This window comes from Salmo salar, chromosome 09, assembly GCF_965601325.2.
Source record: "Salmo salar chromosome 09, fSalSal1, whole genome shotgun sequence".
NCBI classification, from domain to species: domain Eukaryota; kingdom Metazoa; phylum Chordata; class Actinopteri; order Salmoniformes; family Salmonidae; genus Salmo; species Salmo salar.
In genome coordinates, this window is record NC_138299.1 from 5,443,250 (window position 1) to 5,466,093 (window position 22,844).

The window sequence follows — 22,844 nt, forward strand, 5'->3', positions numbered from 1 at the left end:
CTTGAGGGACAGGATCAGGCATGTCACACTAAGTACCTATACTGGGCAGCGAGTCAACTAAATATGGCTCTGAAGGCAACACTTGCTGACAACCTACAGGCCAGCACTGAAACCCACACAGAGTGTGCTACTTTACAGGAACTGCTGCAGTCCCATACCACAAGTGACAATGACAACCCTATAGGCAAGTCCTTACAAAGAACAGAGAGATTAAACAAGGAGAAAAAGACTGAGAATGTTATTGAGAAAAAAAGATGAATGATGGGTGTCAAAATTATGAAATGGTACCAAGATAGAGCAGGAGAGAACATGAAATCCTGAAATTTATTGAGACCTCTTTTAGACTTAAACATAACAATCCCCATTAAAATGAGCATGATAGCTAAGTAGGAGATCTGACAGATAATTGTGTTCTGCATACTCAGATATGAAATGTGACTGTAAATTGAATGTTCTGCAAAAAGCAATAACAAGTAGTATAGTATGGGTTTTGATTGAATTCCAGCCTATAGTATCGATTTGAGTCCAAACGTCAAAGTTGTTCATGTATGCACATTTTTATTGTAAAAAATCAAGATAGAAAAACAAGAGAAATACTTTGACAAATCAAAATAGGAAACATGGAGTTGAAAATGTTTAATGAAAAATAAACACATACACACACATGCACGCACGCATGCACACACACACACACAAGCACGCTGCATCCAGAATACAATAACATGATAGAAAAATGTCTCTGAGAAAAATTAAAGGGAGTAGTGGGTAGTGGTACCACCCGGTAAAGAAGCTTTCTTGGAATTAGCACTCCCAGTGGAAAAAAAAGTATTAAATCCTCCTGCTAATTCGTAATCCGACTTGGTTTTCCACTAACCAGCCCCCTCATTCACAATGTAAGGCCCTGACCCACAATGCATAGGTCCGGGTGCGAAGCAGAGCGGGCATTCCATCTAAAGTCCGATTTGCTGTCCCATGACTTGTCGTCTCTGGTTGGCTCGTCCTCCAGCCTACGGGAGTGAAATGAAGAGGTGGTTTGAGGATTAGAGTAATAGGACAGGTTGGTCAGCACCCAGTTAGCACCGGGCAGAACAAGCTACTGTTAGTCATAGTGGAATAATACATTAAGGATTAGCTAGTTACATACTGCTGTTGGCTACCTGGATGAGGAAAATAGAGGGCACACAAAATCTAGTGTTATGACTTCACAGTGGCAAGATCAGTGAAAACATAACGATATTAAAACAGTTAATCATTGTAACTCAAAATGGAAGGGTCAGGGTACTTGAATGGTTTTGAAAATGTACCATCAGTCTTGTATGTCTCATCATTGTGCTGTAATCTCCTTAAAGCAATTCAATTTTTTTTATGCAAAGCTCCCCTCTCTCCTCTCCTTGACCTTATTTCACCCTCCAATCTCACCTACCTTATTCTCTCAAGGCAGTCGATACGATGCTTGTCATTTGGCTGGGATTAGTTCCGCAACATCCAAACAAACCAGTTTTGCAGCATTAATGTTGCCCCAGTGGTTTTCTAGTAAAACAGAGAATCTACAGAACTTTGTGTGAGTGTCTTTGGGATGGATTCAATCTGTACCGCTGAAGATCTGCACTGTGGCACAATTGACATTTTTCACAATTTCACAGTATTATTCCAACCTCATAGTGTGGAAAAATATACTGCTCAAAAAAATAAAGGGAACACTTAAACAACACATCCTAGATCTGAATGAAAGAAATAATCTTATTAAATACTTTTTTCTTTACATAGTTGAATGTGCTGACAACAAAATCACACAAAAATAATCAAAGGAAATCCAATTTATCAACCCATGGAGGTCTGGATTTGGAGTCCCACTCAAAATTAAAGTGGAAAACCACACTACAGGCTGATCCAACTTTGATGTAATGTCCTTAAAACAAGTCAAAATGAGGCTCAGTAGTGTGTGTGGCCTCCACGTGCCTGTATGACCTCCCTACAACGCCTGGGCATGCTCCTGATGAGGTGGCGGATGGTCTCCAGAGGGATCTCCTCCCAGACCTGGACTAAAGCATCCGCTAACTCCTGGACAGTTTGTGGTGCAACGTGGCGTCGGTGGATGGAGCGAGACATGATGTCCCAGATGTGCTCAATTGGATTCAGGTCTGGGGAACGGGCGGGCCAGTCCATAGCATCAATGCCTTCCTCTTGCAGGAACTGCTGACACACTCCAGCCACATGAGGTCTAGCATTGTCTTGCATTAGGAGGAACCCAGGGCCAACCGCACCAGCATATGATCTCACAAGGGGTCTGAGGATCACATCTCGGTACCTAATGGCAGTCAGGCTACCTCTGGCGAGCACATGGAGGGCTGTGCGGCCCCCCAAAGAAATGCCACCCCACACCATGACTGACCCACCACCAAACCGGTCATGCTGGAGGATGTTGCAGGCAGCAGAACGTTCTCCACGGCATCTCCAGACTCTGTCACGTCTGTCACGTGCTCAGTGTGAACCTGCTTTCATCTGTGAAGAGCACAGGGCGCCAGTGGCGAATTTGCCAATCTTGGTGTCCTCGGCAAATGCCAAACGTCCTGCACGGTGTTGGGCTGTAAGCACAACCCCCACCTGTGGACGTCGGGCCCTCATACCACCCTCATGGAGTCTGTTTCTGACCGTTTGAGCAGACACATGCACATTTGTGGCCTGCTGGAGGTCATTTTGCAGGGCTCTGGCAGTGCTTCTCCTGCTCCTCCTTGCACAAAGGCGGAGGTAGCGGTCCTGCTGCTGGGTTGATGCCCTCCTACGGCCTCCTCCACATCTCCTGATGTACTGGCCTGTCTCCTGGTAGCGCCTCCATGCTCTGGACACTACGCTGACAGACACAGCAAACCTTCTTGCCACAGCTCGCACTGATGTGCCATCCTGGATGAGCTGCACTACCTGAGACACTTGTGTGGGTTGTAGACTCCGTCTCATGCTACCACTAGAGTGAAAGCACCGCCAGCATTCAAAAGTGACCAAAACATCAGCCAGGAAGCATAGGAACTGAGAAGTGGTCTGTGGTCCCCACCTGCAGAACCACTCCTTTATTGGGGGTGTCTTGCTAATTGCCTATAATTTCCACCTGTTGTCTATTCCATTTGCACAACAGCATGTGAAATGTATTGTCAATCAGTGTTGCTTCCTAAGTGGACAGTTTGATTTCACAGAAATGTGATTGACTTGGAGTTACATTGTGTTGTTTAAGTGTTCCCTTTATTCTTTTGAGCAGTGTACATAAAATACAGGAAATCACATTTGACTGCACTGTATTAAATGTGTTTATGGAATTAATGCTGTATATTGCACTGCATTATGGGTAAAAACCTGAAGAATACTGTTATTATGTCATGTCCTAACCAGTAAAGGGGCTGTTTGTTATTGTAGTTTGGTCAGGGCGTGGCAGGGGGTGTTTGTTTAGGGTGTTTCGGGGTTGTTTGGGTTATGTTCTATGTTAGTGTATTTCTATGATATTTACATTTACATTTACATTTAAGTCATTTAGCAGACGCTCTTATCCAGAGCGACTTACAAATTGGTGCATTCACCTTATAATATCCAGTGGAACAACCACTTACAATAGTGCATCTAAATCTTTTAAGGGGGGGTTTAGAAGGAACTTTATCCTATCCCAGGTATTCCTTGAAGAGGTGGGGTTTCAGGTGTCTCCGGAAGGTGGTGATTGACTCCGCTGTCCTGGCGTCGTGAGGGAGCTTGTTCCACCATTGGGGTGCCAGAGCAGCGAACAGTTTTGACTGGGCTGAGCGGGAACTGTGCTTCCTCAGAGGTAGGGAGGCGAGCAGGCCAGAGGTGGATGAACGCAGTGCCCTTGTTTGGGTGTAGGGCCTGATCAGAGCCTGAAGGTACGGAGGTGCCGTTCCCCTCACAGCTCCGTAAGCAAGCAGCATGGTCTTGTAGCGGATGCGAGCTTCAACTGGAAGCCAGTGGAGAGAGCGGAGGAGCGGGGTGACGTGAGAGAACTTGGGAAGGTTGAACACCAGACGGGCTGCGGCGTTCTGGATGAGTTGTAGGGGTTTAATGGCACAGGCAGGGAGCCCAGCCAACAGCGAGTTGCAGTAATCCAGGCGGGAGATGACAAGTGCCTGGATTAGGACCTGCGCCGCTTCCTGTGTGAGGCAGGGTCGTACTCTGCGAATGTTGTAGAGCATGAACCTACAGGATCGGGTCACCGCCTTGATGTTAGTGGAGTATTTTACTGGGTGACTTTCACTTTTGCTTGAGTAATTTTCTTTTAAGGTATGTTTACTTTTACTCAAGTACAACAATTAAGTACTTTTTCCACCACTGACAAGTGGAATACGTATGGAAGAATGCTGTTCATTGACTATAGCTCAGCATTCAACACCATAGTACCCTCCAAGCTCATTATTAAGCTCGGGCCCTGGGTCTGAACCCCACCCTGTGCAACTGGGTCCTGGACTTCTTGACCGGCCACCCCCAGCTGGTGAAGGTAGGAAACAACACCTCCACTTCACTGATCCTCAACACAGGGGCCCCACAAGGGTGTGTGCTCAGCCCCCTCCTGTACTCCCTGTTCACCCATGGCTGTGTGACCACGCTGTGTGAACACTAGTCACTTTAATAATTTTCACATATTTTTGCTTTACTCATCTCATATGTATATACTGTATTATATTCTTTTGTATTTTAGTCTGTCACTCCGACATTGCTCATCCTAATATTTATATAATTATATATTCCTTAATTCAACTGTTTTACTTTTAGTTTGTGTGTATTGTTGTGAATTGTTAGATATTACTGCACTGTTGGAGCTAGAAACACAAGGGTTTTGCTACACCCGCAATAACATCTGCTAAACATGTGTATTTGGCAAGTAAAATATGATTTTAATTTTGATTTGGCTAAAAATAAGCCTTGCCATGAATTAAGAACTGATTTTTTTTCCTTCACAATGCAATGCGGTACATTGACAACTCAAATCACTTTAAAGAGCCTTCTAATATTAGAAAACAAATTAATATACCAAAACAATAACTTAAAAATCAGTCATCCCTGGATTTCTTAAAATTGTTGTGCAGGAAAAGGATGTCATCCACCGTGTCTGGTCGCAGGCTCACAGCTGGCTTCTCACTGAAACCACACATTCATCTGAAGGTGACACTTTATCCTTTGGAACCACACAATTACCAGGTGGACAGTAGGCCTCTTGAAGCGATAGAGGAAAACAACAAGATCCACAAGTATTCTTTCACAATAGCTGGCCTTATGTTATCTGCAGTTTTGTGATGCACTGTCCCACTCCGCGGTGGACAACATTCAGTCTTCGTATATGTAATGGGCTCTAAGGCACAAGAATTCTATTTTTAGAAAATCTGCAGTCCACATGTCAAGTGTAATTGAGCCATTGTATTTACCCAAGTTCTCTCTCAACTCCAGGGCCACCCGCCTGCTGATTTTTTTGGCCTGATGCAGGACTCTATTGCGATAGGAAAGAGACTGACAAACATTCCCACCTCAATTAATTTACAAAAGTATAGTCTAATAGCTTGACTATGTGTGAACAATCCCCCAATTTGTGCAACAGTTTAGACTACTGATGCTGCGGTAAGTCAGAGATGAATCTTATTGTAACGTGTAGCCTAATGGCCAAAAAAGGGCAAACTTGCAATGTATTCGATGCTTAAGCACTCTGAAGTTTTACATTTCTACCTCAATATCACAGACCATATTTGCCCTAACGAAAAATGCATCAACCCCTACAAATATTTCAATGTATAATAGTCCATTATAATATATTGTAATTCTGTTGCCAATTGGAGTATTTGTTTCATATCCTACTGATTCTGTGATCACCATGCCTCACGCAACCGCAAAAAGTTTGGATAAAGCAATTTCACAAATCTGGCTGTTTTAAACTTTGCTATGCTGTATTAAAGGCTTTACACTTTTTTTCATTATAACAGACTCTCTGGTATTAGTTATCTTTTATTTAGTATTGTTTACAGTGTTCCAAACTGGCAGATAGATTATATTGTAATCTAACAGTACCTGTTTGTCATGCAACAGTATCTCTTGCGCTTTTGACAATGATTTTACATGAGGCATATTTGACATGATATACAGTGGCTTGCGAAAGTATTCACCCCCCTTGGCATTTTTCCTATTTTGTTGCCTTACAACCTGGAATTAAAATAGATTTTTGGGTGTTTGTATCATTTGATTTACATAACATGCCAAACACTTGGTACTTATAGATTGCATCAAACATGATTTAGACCTTGATTATGAAAAACTGTTTATTTCTGTATTTCATGATTGGAACTTGCTGAAAAGTGTCAACAATGTTCCTTTCGTCGAGTTTAAACAGTACAGCGAAAAATGGTACTTACAGATTGCATCAAACATGATTTAGACCATGTTTATGAAAAACTGTTTATTTCGGTATTTCATGATTGCAACTTGCTGAAAAGTGTGAAGATGCAAAATATATTTTATTGTGAAACAAACAAGAAATAAGACAAAAAAAACAGAAAACTTGAGCGTGCATAACTATTCACCCCCCAAAGTCAATACTTTGTAGAGCCACTTTTTGCAGCAATTACAGCTGCAAGTCTCTTGGGCTATGTCGCTATGAGCTATAAGCTTGCCCATTCTTCAAGGCAAAACTGGTCCAGCTCCTTCAAGTTGGATGGGTTCTGCTGGTGAACAGCAATCTTTACGTCATACCACAGATTCTCAATTTGATTGAAGTCTGGGCTTTGACTAGGCCATTCCAAGACATTTAAATGTTTCCCCTTAAACCACTCGAGTGTTGCTTTAGCAGAAACAGGTTTCCCTCAAGAATTTCCCTGTATTTAGCGCCATCCATTGTTTCTTCAATTCTGATCAGTTTCCTATTCCCTGCCGATGAAAAACATCCCCACAGCGTGATGCTGCCACCACCATGTGGGGATGGTGTTCTCGGGGTGATGAGAGGTGTCTGGTTTGCGCCAGACATAGTGTTTTCCTTGATGGCCAAAAAGCTACATTTTAGTCTCATCTGACCAGAGTACCTTCTTCCATATGTTTGGGGAGTCTCCCACATGCCTTTTGGCGAACACTTTAAGCAATGACTTTTTTCTGGCCACTCTTCTGTAAAGCCAGCTCTGTGGAGTGTATGGCTTAAAGTGGTCCTATGGGCAGATACTCCAATCTCTGCTGTGGAGCTTTGCAGCTCCTTCAGGGTTATCTTTGGTCTCTTTGTTGCCTCGCTGATTAATGCCCTCTTTTTCTGGTCCGTGAGTTTTCGTGGGCGACCCTGTCTTGGCAGGTTTGTTGTGGTCCCATATTCTTTCTATTTTTTAATAATGGGTTTAATGGTGCTCCGTGGGATGTTCAAAGTTTCGGATATTTTTATATAACCCAAGCCTGATCTGTACTTCTCCATAACTTTGTCCATGACCTGTTTGGAGAGCTCCTTGGTCTTCATGGTGCCGCTTGCTTGGTGGTGCCCCTTGCTTAGTGGTGTTTCAGACTCTGGGGCCTTTCAGAACAGGTGTATATATACTGAGATCATGTGACAGATCATGTGACACTTAGATTGCACACAGGTGGACTTTATTTAACTAATTATGTGTCTTCTGAAGCTAATTGGTTGCACCAGATCTTATTCAGGGGCTTCCTAGCAAAGGGGGTGAATACATATGCACTTTTCCATTTATTATTTTTTTTAATAATATTTTGAAACAAGTTTTTTTCTTCATTTCACTTCACCAATTTGGACTATTTTGTTTATGTCCATTACATGAAATCCAAATAAAAAATACATTTAAATTACAGGTTCTAATGCAACAAAAATAGAAAAACTCCAAGGGGGATGAATACTTTTGCAAGGCACTATAGATCTAGGATTCTACCCAATCCCAATTTTAACTTCTCTTTGTCTCTCTGTCACCCAACACAATATAGGTTTTGAATTAGTGTTGTAATGAATCCTCTTCTTTGGTTAAATACACTGCTCATTTTTATATATATGTTTTGTTACGGTATTATACAATACAACTAATAGCAATGTACTAAATTGTTGTAAATCGCAATGCACTCTTGGTGATTTTTGCCGTAATTTGTAAATGATACCGTAAATTCCAATTAAATGTTGGTTTAACAGTACATTCATGTATTTGAAATGGTACTGCAATTCCACCCCACAGAATACAGTACCTTACCATATTTTTGTAGCGGCAAAAACCTTTTTACCACATGGTGCATGGTATTGTTGTTTCTGTCTCATCTACATATTTTGAGGCGTGCCTTGTAAGACACTGCATTTGTTGCATCCGTAAGTGAGACTACTGTACCAATTGATATGTGGTTGTAGGTCCCCAACAATAAAATGTGTATAGGGGACGGATTGAAGTGGCAGCAAGCCTACAACCTTTAATGGTTGAGTATTTCCCATGTCCTTGGTCTATTTTACCCTGTACTCACTGCAAGTTTGGAAACCTTTGCCAGGGCCTCCATAAGAGCAAGAGATATTAAAGAACACCTTCCTAATATTGAGTTGCAGCTCTTTCTGCCCTCAGAAAAGCTTCAATTTGTAGGGGCATGGACTAGAAGTTGTCAAAAGTGTTCTGCAGGGATGCAGGCCCATGTTGACTCCAATGTTTCACACAGATGTGTCAAGATAACTGGCGGTCCTTTGGGTGGTGGACCATTCTTGATATACACGGGAAACTGTTGAGTGTGCAAAACCCAGCAGCTTGGCAGTTCTTGACACACTCAAACTGATGTGCCTGGCACCTACTACTGTAAAATACCCTGTTCAAAGGCACTTAACTCTTTTGACTTGCCCATTCACCCTCTGAATGGCACACATACACAATCCATGTCTCAATTGTCTCAAGGCTTAAAAATACTTATTTAAGCTATCTCCTCCCCTTCATCTACACTGATTGGATTTAACAGGATCATAGTTTTCACATGGATTCACTTGGTCATTCTATGTCATGGAAAGACCAAGTGTTCCTAATGTTTTGTACACTCAGTATACATATTTGATATGCTGTAATATGAAAATGTATTACCTAGCAGCCAACCTGCTTGCACCAATCCCATGCAGTTACAGGTAAATACTGTAAAATACAAAGTCCACCTTCTCTCAATGAATTTCATTCATTCATTTATTCATTACAATTACCGTTAAAACATTACAGTTCGAGTTTTGATACCATACAACGATTACAGTAACATGCTGTAAATGTATGTACTGTAAATATTGTAAATTACTGTACATTTTCAGCATTATACTGGCAGCAGAGTTGCAAGCAAATTACTGTAATTATATAATACAGCTGTGTTGCTGTAATGATTACAGTAGGCTCATTAACTAACTAATAATGCAGCACTCTTTCTTACTGTAAAACATTTTACAACATCCCTGCTGTAAAGCAAAATTACAGTATTTACCTGGTAACTCAGTTGGCAGTTTAACACTGTAAATTTACAGGGAAAGTTTTACAGTGTAGGGACAGTGTAAGTTGAGACATAGTTGTATTTTTTTGTCAATGTACTTCTTCAGTGTCATTCTGCCAATTTTTTCCATCCCTTGCTGGTGCTCGAATGGACTTCCCTTCTCACTTCTTTGACTGCTCTTTCAAGAACCTCCAGGGGGACTAGACCCCTGCTTGTTTTATCATCAGATAAATGAACACAATTTTAGTCTCTAAGGCATGATGATGTCTGCTCTGTAACAATAAAAATGCACTTGAGGTCATTTGTATGACAAATTGCAAAACAAAGTCTAAGCATATTTTGCATAAAACTGACTAAATGTAATCACCATTTGTGTGGAATATGAAGGAGCCATTGGTTCAACTTGCCCCTGGCCAAATGGCACAATTAACCCAAAGCAAACATTTTGACTCCAGTATATTAGCAAACACAGCTACAGTACAAGGATACACTTTCATGCTAAGTTTAGGACCAAATATTGTAGCTTATAGAGACCCCAACTGGTGTATAAAACAATCTACTTTGGTTTAGATTCAAGCTTCATGAAATGAATAACACAAATTCATTTGACTTTGTAAAAATATTTTTGGGGACCTAACTTGCTTACCACTTTTCCATGTGGTTTCTTCCTTCAGACTCCATGAAATGATGACCTCTTCCTAAATATTTGGTCACATAATTAATTTTGTTTCCTAGAAACAAGGGGTGGCTCCAGGGCTGGCACTAGCCTTTAGGCAGCCCTAAGCAAGATTTGGTTGGGAGGCTCCTCCACCTCATGGGCAAAACATATTAGTGCCCCATCTCTTGACGGCGGAGATACGTTTTAAAGTACATTTCCTGCAATCCTACACATTTTGCCATGGGGAGTAGAGAAAATGTTGCAGCCCAAATGAAAAAACTGCTTACTATAGAACACTACAGTACTTACTATACAATTTTGTAGTAAACTATAGTATACTGTAGAATACTCTACTACACACTGTAATATCCTTGATCATGTGTAATACTTGAATGTTGTAGTATACTGTAGAATATTATAGTAAATACTACACTATTATCCGATAAAAATATCACTGTCGCAATTACTACAGTAATGTCCTCTAAAACACAACACTTTTTTAACTATAGTAAATACTGCAGAATTTAATTTCCATATACCATGCCCGCTCCTCTTGTGCCACCCATAAGTGAGAAACCTACAGTATAGACTATATTTTGTGTCTCCTACAGGTTATAGAAAGAGCAGAAGCTCGGAATTATCCGTTCAGACCCCAATCCTACCTACATACCTACAAGTTATGGAAAATGTGCTCTTTAGTATTTCTCAATTGGGTTTCCTCAAGGAGAAAGCCTCCACTTCTATGTCAAAAATATTAAAAACAAAAACACTATAGTAAATTACATCAGTCTGAAAAACACTACAGTAAATACTACAGTATACTCTTATCATCAGAAACACTATATTAATTACTATAGTATATATACTAACTATAGTATACTATAGTTTTCATTTCATGCGATGCTACTCATTTTGCCATGGGGCAGAGAAAAATCTTTGAAGTTTTAAAGCAAATTTCCTACAATTCTACACATTTTGCCAAGACGTGTTAATGATATCTGAGTGTGAATGACTAACAATATCAATGGGGCCCCCTGGAGGTTAGGGAGCCTGGGCACCTAACTTGCATGCCCGGTTGGTATTCGGCCATAATTACTAAAAGTTTAGTTAGCTGCCGAGCTGACATTTTAATTTAGTGACTGTCGGTGATTGACACAACAAGAGAAAAAGTGCTGATGCACAACCCCATTTAAAAATGGCATCTTGTGTATTCTACTATTCTAACTCTCAACAGTAAGTTGAGACCTCGACTAAGTTCCTAAAAATAAATAATTTTTGCCCGGGGGCCCTGTGCGACCGCTTATGTCGTTTATGCCTGGAGCCGGCCCTGGGTGGCTCAACTAACCCTTGGCATGACTTACCCCACTCTCCCCTACAAATTTATGTCAGTTATTTTAGTAAAATTAACTAATCTAACTTCTTCAAGCCTGAAAACACAAAACACTGCACTTTGGAGAAGTGTAGATAGTTGTTTTCCAACTATTTATAAATTTTATGATTTGGTTACCAAAAGGAGAAGACTGATGTGACCTGAAACCTTGGCAGTAGTTTTCAAGTGTCTTGTAATTGTATCACCTATATTGGTCATAGATTTCAAATGACGTTCATGCTGGTAGTCAAACCATAATGGTTATGTATAATCTTATCAAGCATAATTTCCTCTCAAGTGGTTTTATATCAATAGCTCAACAAAACCATCAGGCTTCAAAAAAATGAAATATGTGCTCAAAGGTTTACATTTACATTTACGTCATTTTGCAGACGCTCTTATCCAGAGCGACTTACAAATTGGTGCATACAATAGTACATCTATATCTTTTTTTTTGGGGGGGGGGGGGGGGGTTAGAAGGATTACTATATCCTATCCCAGGTATTCCTTAAAGAGGTGGGGTTTCAGGTGTTTACACCATGACAAGTGTGTGAATCCATTACATTTTTCCACTAATATTCGTCTCTGAATCTGGGTGACATTAAACACCAAAAAAGTACAAATTGATTTCATAAAAAGAGAAAATACCATTGAGATTATTAAATAATTTCTCCAATAGTATTTTCAACTTCAGTGATAAGATAAAAGAATGTTACATTTCAAGCATGAATGCAGTTGTCATTTTATGTAACCCATAACAAGTTGTGTTGATGAAAACCCGAAAGTAGAAACCTGTCTAACATGCCCCACAATTAGTGAACTTAATTTCAGAGGTCATGCATTTTAATATTTGTGATTTGTAATAATAGATTTAGTCAAGCATAGAGCACATAGTCTTATGGCTATTGTGAAATGAATCAAGTCAATATAATACTTGAATGGAGCTGACTATTTTTAAATAGAGGGCTACATGATGCACATGCCTTGTTCTTTCATTTGCAGTTTTTACTAAAACAGGATGATAATTGCCTCATGAAGACAGCCAATTCTTGGTTCATATTGTTTCTCTATTAGCGATCCATTACTGTGCCACAGCAGAGAGGGAGTTTTGACTACAAGGAGAGTGACGGGGCTTTTTCCTTCATTGAGGAAAACAAATACTCATTGCAATATCCTAAATCATAGACATATCCTTCCTTCGATAAATATGCCTGTGAACACATCAATTCATGAATTGAAAGATATTAGAGCATACGACTAGTGGGAGCATACAACTTTATTATTGGACTTTGAAAGAGAGAGATTTAGTTAGAGGGAAACATTGACACTCACCCTTGTGTGCTGATGGCTGGCTCACTCCCACAAGTCTCTGCGAATGAGACGATGGTTGCCCTAGTCGGCAGGCTTAGACTGGGCCTCTGGTCTGAGTGGCTGCGTCGGATGAAAGGCTGTGGCCCTCGCACGGACATAGGGAGCCTGCCACGATCTCCCCAAGGACGTGGGACAACATGGCCACCGGTGGAGGCCCAAGTCTGTGGGGGGCGGGGTACGGGACAAGGATGGGCCTTAAACATTGAGGGCGAGGCCGGGCAGAAAACAGAGCGAGCGTTACTGATTAACTGAGAGATAGCTGAAGCCCCTGGGGTGGAGTCCTCGCTGTTGTTCTCTCGTCTCCATCTTTGTACCCTAGGGGACGTTGGTGGTGAGGGTGCCTTGAAAGAATGTGTGGAGCCAGAAGAGCTGGAGTTTGCTGGAGTTACTTGTCTTGAGGCAGGTGGGCTTGGGAGTCTTCTCTGAAGTGGTGGTGGGGTGGGAAGTTTGCGAATGACCGGAGGGCTAGTTGAAGATGGAAGCGTAGACAGCGTTCTGAAGGTGGGGGGACTGGGGAATCTTCGATGCAAGCCGGTTGGGGTTGAAGGTGTGGAAGGCAGTATTCGAGCTCTAGATACAGGCAGGGTGGCAGGTGGTTGGATACTGACGGTTGAAGTGGGAGGCACTGTCTTAAAGGGGCTGTCATCGCTTTGTCTACATCCCGATGCAGCTCGATTGGAAGAGGGCCCCCTGGGCACAGCCTGACCTTTCTCCATCGGAGACTCTGAGGAGTGCCGCAAGTGGATTACTTTTCTGGCTTGCTTGTAGAGAGTGGCCTCCTCTGTCTCTGGGTTTACCTCCAGCTGAGGCTCATGGTGGCTAACCCTGGAACTAGCAGAGGTATCCTGCCGTACAGTCTGGGCAGGGGGCATGTTGCTCGAGCCCTGGGGCAGGTTGCCTCTGCTGGGTAGCAATGTCACAGACTGCATGGAAGCACGCAGCTTCTGAGATGCCATAGCCCTCTTGGGAATAGGGGATCGGCCCCTACTTGCAACCCCATCATCTACGTCGCTTACTGTGAGGCTTTGTGCACCTTCAAAGGAATTGTCCATCAGGACCTCAAGAGGAGGGGGTGGCAGACTTTGTACGTCTATGTCATCTGTCCTACAACTGCTGACCCCACTGCTCAGTATGGCCTCGATGTCACCTACTCCAGGCATAACAGGGACCCCACACTTTCGAACACTTTTGATTGGCCCTAACATTTTGGAGGCCTCTTGTTTGGGCTCTTCCACCCCCTGGCTGAAGGTGTCAATCAGCCTTTTGACAGAATTCCTTCCCCGGTACAACCCTGAGGACAGACGAGGTGACAGTGGAGGGCTAGGAGGTGGAGTGGCTTTCAACAGCCCCTTGGTGGTTTTCTTGTCTTTCTTTTCTTTTTCCTCCGCCATGTCCTTTCTTGCCCCCTGTTTCCAGGAGCTACGCTTAGTAAGCCCTGCCTTGTCCTGAATTGGAAAAGTGTTGTTGTTCTTCCGCAGGGTGGATTGTAGACATTTGGATGCCAGGGACTTTGTAGTATATCCTGGGTTCTGTTTAGTGGGACCTGTCTTGGCATTCCCTTCCATCCTGCCTTTGCTCATCCTCTCTAGCCTCTGACTCAGATCCCTCTGTGTCCTCTCTAGTTCAAGCAATGTTGGATCTTCACCTTTGCTGCGGAGGGATTCTACAGACTGTGAACGGCCCTCTTTGGAAACAGGGGTCTTTTTAATTGCTGCTGTTTGGGGCCTTTTTGGTGATCGTTCCTCCCCCTCTGTCCACTGGCGCCTGCTGGTCTTGGGGCTGTCTGTTGGTTTAGTTTTGGCACTGTCACATTGTGAGTGAACAAATCTAATCCGACCACTTATGGCATCTTTCATTTTCAGGGTCATTTCCACATTTTGAGGGTTCTCTATGCGCCTGGGTGCCAGGCGACTAGGTTGCTGGTTAGGATGAGATGGTGAGGAGCTAGATTGCTTCCTGTTACCTTCTCCCTCCTCATCATCATTGTCATCCTCCTCACCATCATCTAAAAAGGAAGATCCTAATAGTGACTCTGTGTCTTTCTGCTCTTTACCCATTCTGGTGCAGGCCGAGTCTATGGAGTTTAGGGAGTTGCTTGGACTCACTTTCTTGGTAAACATTCGCCTTGGTGCCCCTTGCCGGACTAGGGTAGCATTGCTGCCAATAGGACTGTAAGGAGTGGTATGGTTGGTCGCAGTGTACTCACAACTTTCACGGTGAATTCTTTCAGACCCAGCTAGAGACTCGCTCTCGGCCCCAATTCCACTGTCCTCACTGAACAATGCAGAGTCCTCTGGTCCGGTCGTACGGAGTGAGGCAGCCTCAATGCGAGTCAGCAACTGCATCAGTCTTGTCTCCACATTACGCTTAGCTTTTAATTTCTCCTCCAGCAGCTCAGAGACAGAGATGAAGTACTCAGCCGCCTCCTCCAAGGCAGAGTCCCCAATGCCACCCACAGACTGGCCCACATTTTGCATCCTTTGAGTGGTATACTGAAGTAGCTGCTGCAAGAGGTCTGGTGATGACCCAGCATTGGTGGATCCAGACGTGAGGCGGGGGAAACTGGATAGGTTTTTCATTGGGTTTGGCCAGGCGAGATGCTCCCCATTGTCCTTCAGAAGCCTTTCACCCTCGTCTGCCATTTCCTCCAGCCCTCGGTTGATTTCCTCGTAGCGCATAGCCATGAAGGTCACCATTGGCTGCACAGACACCTGGGTTTGGGTCGCCTGGTCCAGGAGCCGCAGCAGAATCTCATATTTGCTGATGCTTGGGTTTAAATAGGCATACACAGCCTGGTGGGCTTTCACTAAAGGTTCCGGAAAATCAACTTTCTGCTCCACAAGGGGAGATTTGTTCTCCTTCTCTTTCTTTTTGGTCGGTTTGATTCCTTTGCCATTTTTCTTTGGTTTTCGTCCACCCTTTTTGTCAGCCATGTCTTGCCTATCTCCTTGTTTCTCTTTTACATGTGACCCTGCCTCTTGAGTCCCCACTTTTTTGTCAAGGATGACCCCCTCTGGAACCAACTCGGTAAGGGAGGGTCTCTTTTTCTGTGGGGTTGAAGGTGCTTCCTTCTGAACAGAGTAGTTCTGACCAGCCAGTCTACTCTCCCCACTTCCCCTCTCCCAAGTCTCTCCATCTGTGTCTCCTGTTCCGGAGGAGCCTCCACTCCCTCCATCATCAGACTGGGACTTCCCTTGACTCTCTTGGCCCCCTGGTAGTAGTGTCCTTCCCCTCCTAAAGGTGGCCTGACCCGGAAAATTGTTACCTTTAGACGGGGAACAGCCCATTGCGGCAGCTCAATTTAAGTTGATTTCCTCAGTGAACAAGAGCGCTGTGAAACTCCCACAAAGACGGAGGGGAAATAACCTCCACAAATGAAAGAGAAAAATAGCCAAGGTCCTTAGCTATCAGCTGCACCTGTCATCTTCAGATGGCTCCAATCCGTGACAGAGTTGTTGATACTGGCAGGTTCTTTATCCTTGCAAAAAAGAAGACAAACAACACAAAACAGAGACAAATCCATTCAAAAGTGTCCTATTTTCTTGCCTATAGGCAAAAACAAAATATCTGCATATCCATTTTCATGTTTTCTGTTAATACCCTTTGCATAACATCAACATCTTACAGCTTGTCCTATGGAACAACATCCCTGTGTACTTGTAGAGGACAAGGAGCTGAAAGGATTAGAGAGGCTTTCAGTGAACTCCTCAGTGTGCACATGGTACGTTAAAGCAAAGAAAAAAATCACACTTGTAAGACCTTAAGCTCATTACGCTAATCAGGGCTGCTTTCAGGTGGCTTTTTATAGAACAGACAACAATATCTCACTGTTTAGTGCCCTAGCCAAACCCAAAGGATACTGTAAATACAGTATACTGCTCAAGTAAAATGGACTGGATGCTCAAAATCAACTCATATATTAATATTGTTATTTCAATACAACAGATGAACAAATGTCACGACTTCTACCGAGGTTGATGCCCCTCCTTGTTCGGGTGGTGTTCGGCGATCGACGTCACCGGTCTTCTAGCCACCATTGATCAGTTTTTCATTTTCCATTGGTTTTGTCTGGTCTCTTTACACACCTGTTTCATATCCCAGTAATTATATGTTGTGTATTTAACCCTCTGCTTCCCCTCATTTCTCTGTCGGTGATTGCTTGTTATGTTATCTACGTGTTGTTTATGTATCTGTGTGCGGCGGGGTATTGTTTACCCGGATTATTTTCTACGTGGGTTTTGGAGTTAGTTTTGAAAATAAATACTCCATTTTTTAACCACTCTGTTTTCTCCTGCGCCTGACTTCCCTGCCACCTACATACACAGACTATGACAACAAATAGTGGGTTTTTCAACTGAACTCAACCTGAACGGCTTTGCTCATGCACATTATGTAATCCAAAGTATACTTGCAATCAATAGCTGGTTATTCTACACTCTCAGAAAAAAAAGTTGTGGTTAGGGTACAGCATTGTTCTCTGGGGTACAAAAATATCATTTTACCTTCAGTGGTACACACAATGATATCACATGGTACTGTTTGGGACCTTTTAGGGTACATGCGCAGATAATCTAGTATAATAATTTTTATATAAAGGTACACTCATCATACACTCGCAACAAAATGGGAATGGTGACGCTACATTTCTGTTTAACAGGGTAGATGTATGGATTAGTGGGGGAGTGACTTTCAGTTAGTTCTTTCTGGCCACCCGTTAGTTGAAGTGTTGTACCAGTTTAAGTGATCTATGGTTATGTTAATATTTTTTTTGCATGTCTGCTTTATAAGCAGGTTGGTATTTAATGAGCTTACTATTGTACTAGAGCAGTGGTTCCCAAACTTTTTATAGTCCCGTACCCCTTCAAACATTCAACCTCCAGCTGCATACCCCCTCTAGCATCAGGGTTAGCGCACTCTCAAATGTTGTTTTTTGCCATCATTGTAAGCCTGCCACACACACACACTATTCAATACATTTATTGAACATAATGAGTGTGAGTTTTTGTCACAACCAGGCTCGTGGGAAGTGACAAAGAGCTCTTAAAGGACCAGGGCACCAATAATAATAATCAATAATTTTGCTCTTTATTTAACCATCTTACATATAAAACCTTATTGTTCATCGAAAATTGTGAATAACTCACCACAGGTTAATGAGAAGGGTGTGCTTGAAAGGATGCACATAACGCCGCAATGTTGGGTTGTATTGGAGAAAGTCTCAGTCTTAAATCATTTTCTAGTGAGGGCAGAGAATCTACTCTCACGTAGGTACATGGTTGCAAAGGGCATCAGTGTCTTAACAGCGCGATTTGCCAAGGCAGGATACTCTGAGCGCAGCCCAATCCAGAAATCTGGCAATGGCTTCTGCTTAAATTCCATTTTCACAGAACCGCTTGTTGCAATTTCGATGAGGCTCTCTTGTTCAGATATCGGTAAGTGGACTGGAGGCAGGGCATGAAAGGAATAATGAATCCAGTTGTTTGTGTCATCCGTTTCGGGAAAGTACCTGCGTAATTGCGCACCCAACTCATTCAGGTGCTTCGCTATATCACGTTTGACATTGTCTATAAGTTTTTGTTCATTTGCACACAAAAGAATTATGCAATGATGGAAAGACCTGTGTGTTGTCCTTGTTAATGCAGACAGAGAAGAGCTCCAACTTTTTAATCATAGCCTCAATGTTGTCCCGCAAATTGAATATAGTTGCGGAGAGTCCCTGTAATCCTAGATTCAGATTATTCAGGCGAGAAAAAACATCACCCAGATAGGCCAGTCGTGTGAGAAACTGAAGTGAAAATTATGGTCAGTAAAGAAAACTTTAATCTCGTCTCTCAATTTAAAAAAAAACGTGTCAAAACTTTTCCCCTTGATAACCAGCGCACTTCTGTATGTTGTAAAAGCGTTACATGGTCGCTGCCCATATCATTGCATAGTGCAGAAAATACACGAGACTTCAGGGGCCTTGCTTTAACAAAGTTAACCATTTTCACTGTGGTGTCCAAAACGTCTTTCAAGCTGTCAGGCTGTCAGGCATTCCCTTGGCAGCAAGAGCCTCTCGGTGGATGCTGCAGTGTACCCAAGTGGTGTCGGGAGCAACTGCTTGCACGCGCGTTAATACTCCACTACGTCTCCCTGTCATGGCTTTTGCGCGATCTGTACAGATATCAACATGAGCAGCAGCTGCGTTTGGCTACATATGATCAGCAGCTGCGTTTGGCTACATATGGACCGTTGGTGGAATTCCCGCGAGAGAGTAACGGTTAATGTGATTGGATGTTCATTATTTGACTGGGCTACCTGTGTTTGACATTGTGTTGTTATTTCGCTGAACACTAGATGGTTGAATTTTATTTTTGGCAGTGAAATGAGGCTACTCAGGTGAGAAAAAAACCTCACCCAAATGTATAGCCCCATTGGAAAATATAAATGGACTGTTTGAAAATATGAAGAAAATACACACACTACCGTTCAAACGTTTGGGGTTACTTAGACATTTCCATGTTTTTGAAAGAAAAGTAAAAAAATGTGTCCATTGAAATAACATCAAATTGATCAGAAATACAGTGTAGGCATTGTTAATGTTGTAAGTGACTATTGTAGTTGGAAGCCTCACACAGGAAGCGGCGCAGGTCCTAATCCAGGCACTTGTCATCTCCCGTCTGGATTACTGCAACTCGCTGTTGGCTGGGCTCCCTGCCTGTGCCATTAAACCCCTACAACTCATCCAGAACGCCGCAGCCCGTCTGGTGTTCAACCTTCCCAAGTTCTCTCACGTCACCCCGCTCCTCCGCTTTCTCCACTGGCTTCCAGTTGAAGCTCGCATCCGCTACAAGACCATGGTGATTGCCTACGGAGCTGTGAAGGGAACGGCACCTCCATACCTTCAGGCTCTGATCAGGCCCTACACCCAAACAAGGGCACTGCGTTCATCCACCTCTGGCCTGCTGGCCCCCCTACCTCTGAGGAAGCACAGTTCCTGCTCAGCCCAGTCAAAACTGTTCGCTGCTCTGGCACCCCAATGGTGGAACAAGCTCCCTCACGACGCCAGGACAGCGGAGTCAGTCACCACCTTCCGGAGACACCTGAAACCCCACCTCTTTAAGGAATACCTAGGATAGGATAAAGTAATCCTTCTAACCCCCCCCCCCCCCCCTTAAAAGATTTGATGCACTATTGTAAAGTGGTTGTTCCACTAGATATCATAAGGTGAATGCACCAATTTGTAAGTCGCTCTGGATAAGAGCGTCTGCTAAATGACTTAAATGTAAATGTAAATGAAACGGCAGATTTTTTATGGAATATCTACATAGGCATTCGGAAGCCCATTATCAGCAACCATCATTCCTGTGTTCCAATGGCACGTTGTGTTAGCTAATCCAAGTTTATTATTTTAAAAGGCTAATTGATCATTAGAAAAACATTTTGCAATTATGTAAGCACAGCTGAAAACTGTTGTCCTGATTAAAGAAGCAATAAAACTGGCCTTTATTTGTGGGTTCGATTACAGGCTAAAAATGGCCAAAAACAAAGACTTTCTTCTGAAACTCATCAGTCTATTCTTATTCTGAGAAATGAAGGCTATTCTATGTGAGAAATTGCCAAAAAAACTGAAGATCTCGTACAATGCTGTGTACTACTCCCATCACAAAACAGCGCAAACTGTCTCTAATCAGAATAGAAAGAGGAGTGGGAGGCCCCAGTGCACAACTGAGCAAGAGGACAAGTACATTAGTGTCTAGTTTGAGAAACAGACACCTCATAAGTCCTCAACTGGCAGCTTCATTAAATAGTACCCGCAAAACACCAGTCTCAACGTCAACAGTGAAGAGGCGACTCCGGGATGCTGGCCTTCTTTTGCCCATCTTAGTCTTTTCTTTTTATTGGCCAGTCTGAGACATGGCTTTTTCTTTGCAACTCTGCCTAGAAGGCCAGCATCCCAGAGTCGCCTCTTCACTGTTGACGTTGAGACTGGTGTTTTGCGGGTACTATTTAATGAAGCTGCCAGTTGAGGACTTGTGAGGTGTCTGTGACCCCAAACTTTTGAACAGTAGTGTGTGTGTGTGTATATATATATATACACACACACACACACATTTGTGTTTTTAAATGTGAATCATATTTTTATTTGGCGTACCCCCGACGGAATTTCCAGTTTGGGAATACCTGTACTAGAGGAAGCTCTGCAGAGTGGTCACTAGCTGGCACAGCCACAAGGTCATACAATCTTTTGATTTTAAACCTAACCTTAACCAGACTGCTAACCCAAATGCCTAACCCTAACCTTAAATTATGACTAAATTATGTTGATCATTTTAGTTCATATACATGTTTACGGTCAGTTCTGCCTCCAGGGCAAGACTTTTGAAAATAAACGTCAACCTGCTCTTTATAATGCCTTACATAAGAATGTGACAATGAAGAGCTGTAAATAATATTGTAGTGAGCTTTGGTGTGGACCTCTTGGTGTAATGGTTAAGGTGGTGGCTTGACAATTGCTGGACCCAGGTTCAATTCCTGGTCGGGGTTCCCCTTGAATTTGCTCCACTGGTGTCAGAAGAGGGATGGCAGAGAGATTGGTAAGTGTTAGGGACCTGATTTTGAGAAGAGATATATTTTTGCCACTTACAAGGGACCTACGGCTTTGTCACTGTGATGGTACTATAAAAAGGCCAATTTGTACCTTTTCTAAAGGTACGCTTTTGTACCTGTGGACTCTATGATACACTATTGACTATTTTAAGGTACGAAACGCAAGAGGACACCTATGTATCGATACTTAATGGTACAATGCACATACCTTACAGGGCACCACTACAGTGACCCCACTATCACAGCCAATAAACTGTTTTAAAGTCACCATTGGCCTCTGAATGGTTTCGTTCCTCTCCGGCAACTGAGTTAGCAAGGACGCCTGTACCTTTGTATAATAACCTAAAGTGATACTGGCAAGAGCAGTGTGCGGGTCTTTATTTTCTTTAAGATTTCATCTAATTATTCCCACGCAAGCTGACTCAGATGTTCGAGTGCTTTTCCTATTTTGAAATACAATTATCAGATCAAATGTATATCTACTACGTAAAAGGCCCAAATCCATGGGTGAAGTCATTGTGCTTGCTGAAGTTAGGGACTTTGTTATTAAGGATGTCGATGCTGAAGACATGTATGGCCATGATCTGGTGTTACATGCAGTTTTCTTATTACTTCTTGTTTACAGTTTTCACCAGCCTTGTCATTAGGCGTACCTCTTGTTTTACCTTACATAATAAACATAAAGAAGCCACCAAATATATATTGTTATCCTAGCTTAAGTTCAAGTTTAAGTCTTTTAAATCTTTGTTGAAGACCATTTTAGTTCACCTTCAGAGGGTCACCTTACCAAACCTCTTAATGATCAGACACTTTTTTTCAATTTTCACCTAGAATGACATACCCAAATCTAACTGCCTGTAGCTCAGACCCTGAATCTTAAAACCATTTGAAAGGACTTTGAAACACTTTGAAGTTTGTGGAAATGTGAAAGGAATGTAGGAAAATATAACACATTAGATCTGGTAAAAGATAAGAAAAAATCCACTTTTTTGTATTTTTTTGATACCATCATCTTTGAAATACAAGAGAAAAGCCATAATGTATTATTCCAGCCAGGTGAAATTTAGATTTTGGCCACTAGATGGCAGCAGTGTATGTGCAAAGTTTTAGACTGATCCAATTAATCATTTCATTTCTGTTCAAATCTGCCTAATTTGTTTATTAATAACTGTTCATGTTCAAAACTGTGCACGCGCCTCAAACAAAAGCATGGTATTCTTTCACTGTAATCGCTACTGTAAATTGGACAGTGAGGTTAGATTAACAAGAATTTAAGCTTTCTGCCAATATCAGATATGTCTATGTCCTGGGAAATGTTCTTGTTACTTACAACCTCATGCTAATCGCATTAGCCTATGTTAGCTCAAACCTCCCGTGGGGGACCCACCGATCCTAAAGAAGCTTTTT

The 22,844-nt window shown here is 42.5% G+C and overlaps 1 protein-coding gene across 1 annotated transcript; it reads right to left on the reverse strand.

Annotated features, from left to right (window-relative positions):
* Positions 1–538: 538 nt before the first annotated feature.
* On the reverse strand, positions 539–16,507 carry pcare1 (photoreceptor cilium actin regulator 1). The gene is made up of 2 exons (XM_014209997.3): positions 12,810–16,507; positions 539–1,007 (listed from the first exon to the last, which is right to left on the reverse strand). Exons 1-2 carry the CDS (start codon positions 16,133–16,135, stop codon positions 887–889), a joined length of 3,447 nt encoding a protein of 1,148 aa, XP_014065472.2. The 5' UTR covers positions 16,136–16,507; the 3' UTR covers positions 539–886.
* Between the last annotated feature and the right edge of the window lie 6,337 nt (positions 16,508–22,844).

Excerpts from the sequence above, each read along its gene's own strand:
- pcare1 (XM_014209997.3), bottom strand. The coding sequence starts at position 16,135 with ATGGGCTGTTCCCCGTCTAAAGGTAACAATTTTCCGGGTCAGGCCACC. Across the intron at positions 1,008-12,809 it reads CCAGCCATCAGCACACAAGG|GCTGGAGGACGAGCCAACCA; the intron begins GTGAGTGTCAAT and ends TCACTCCCGTAG.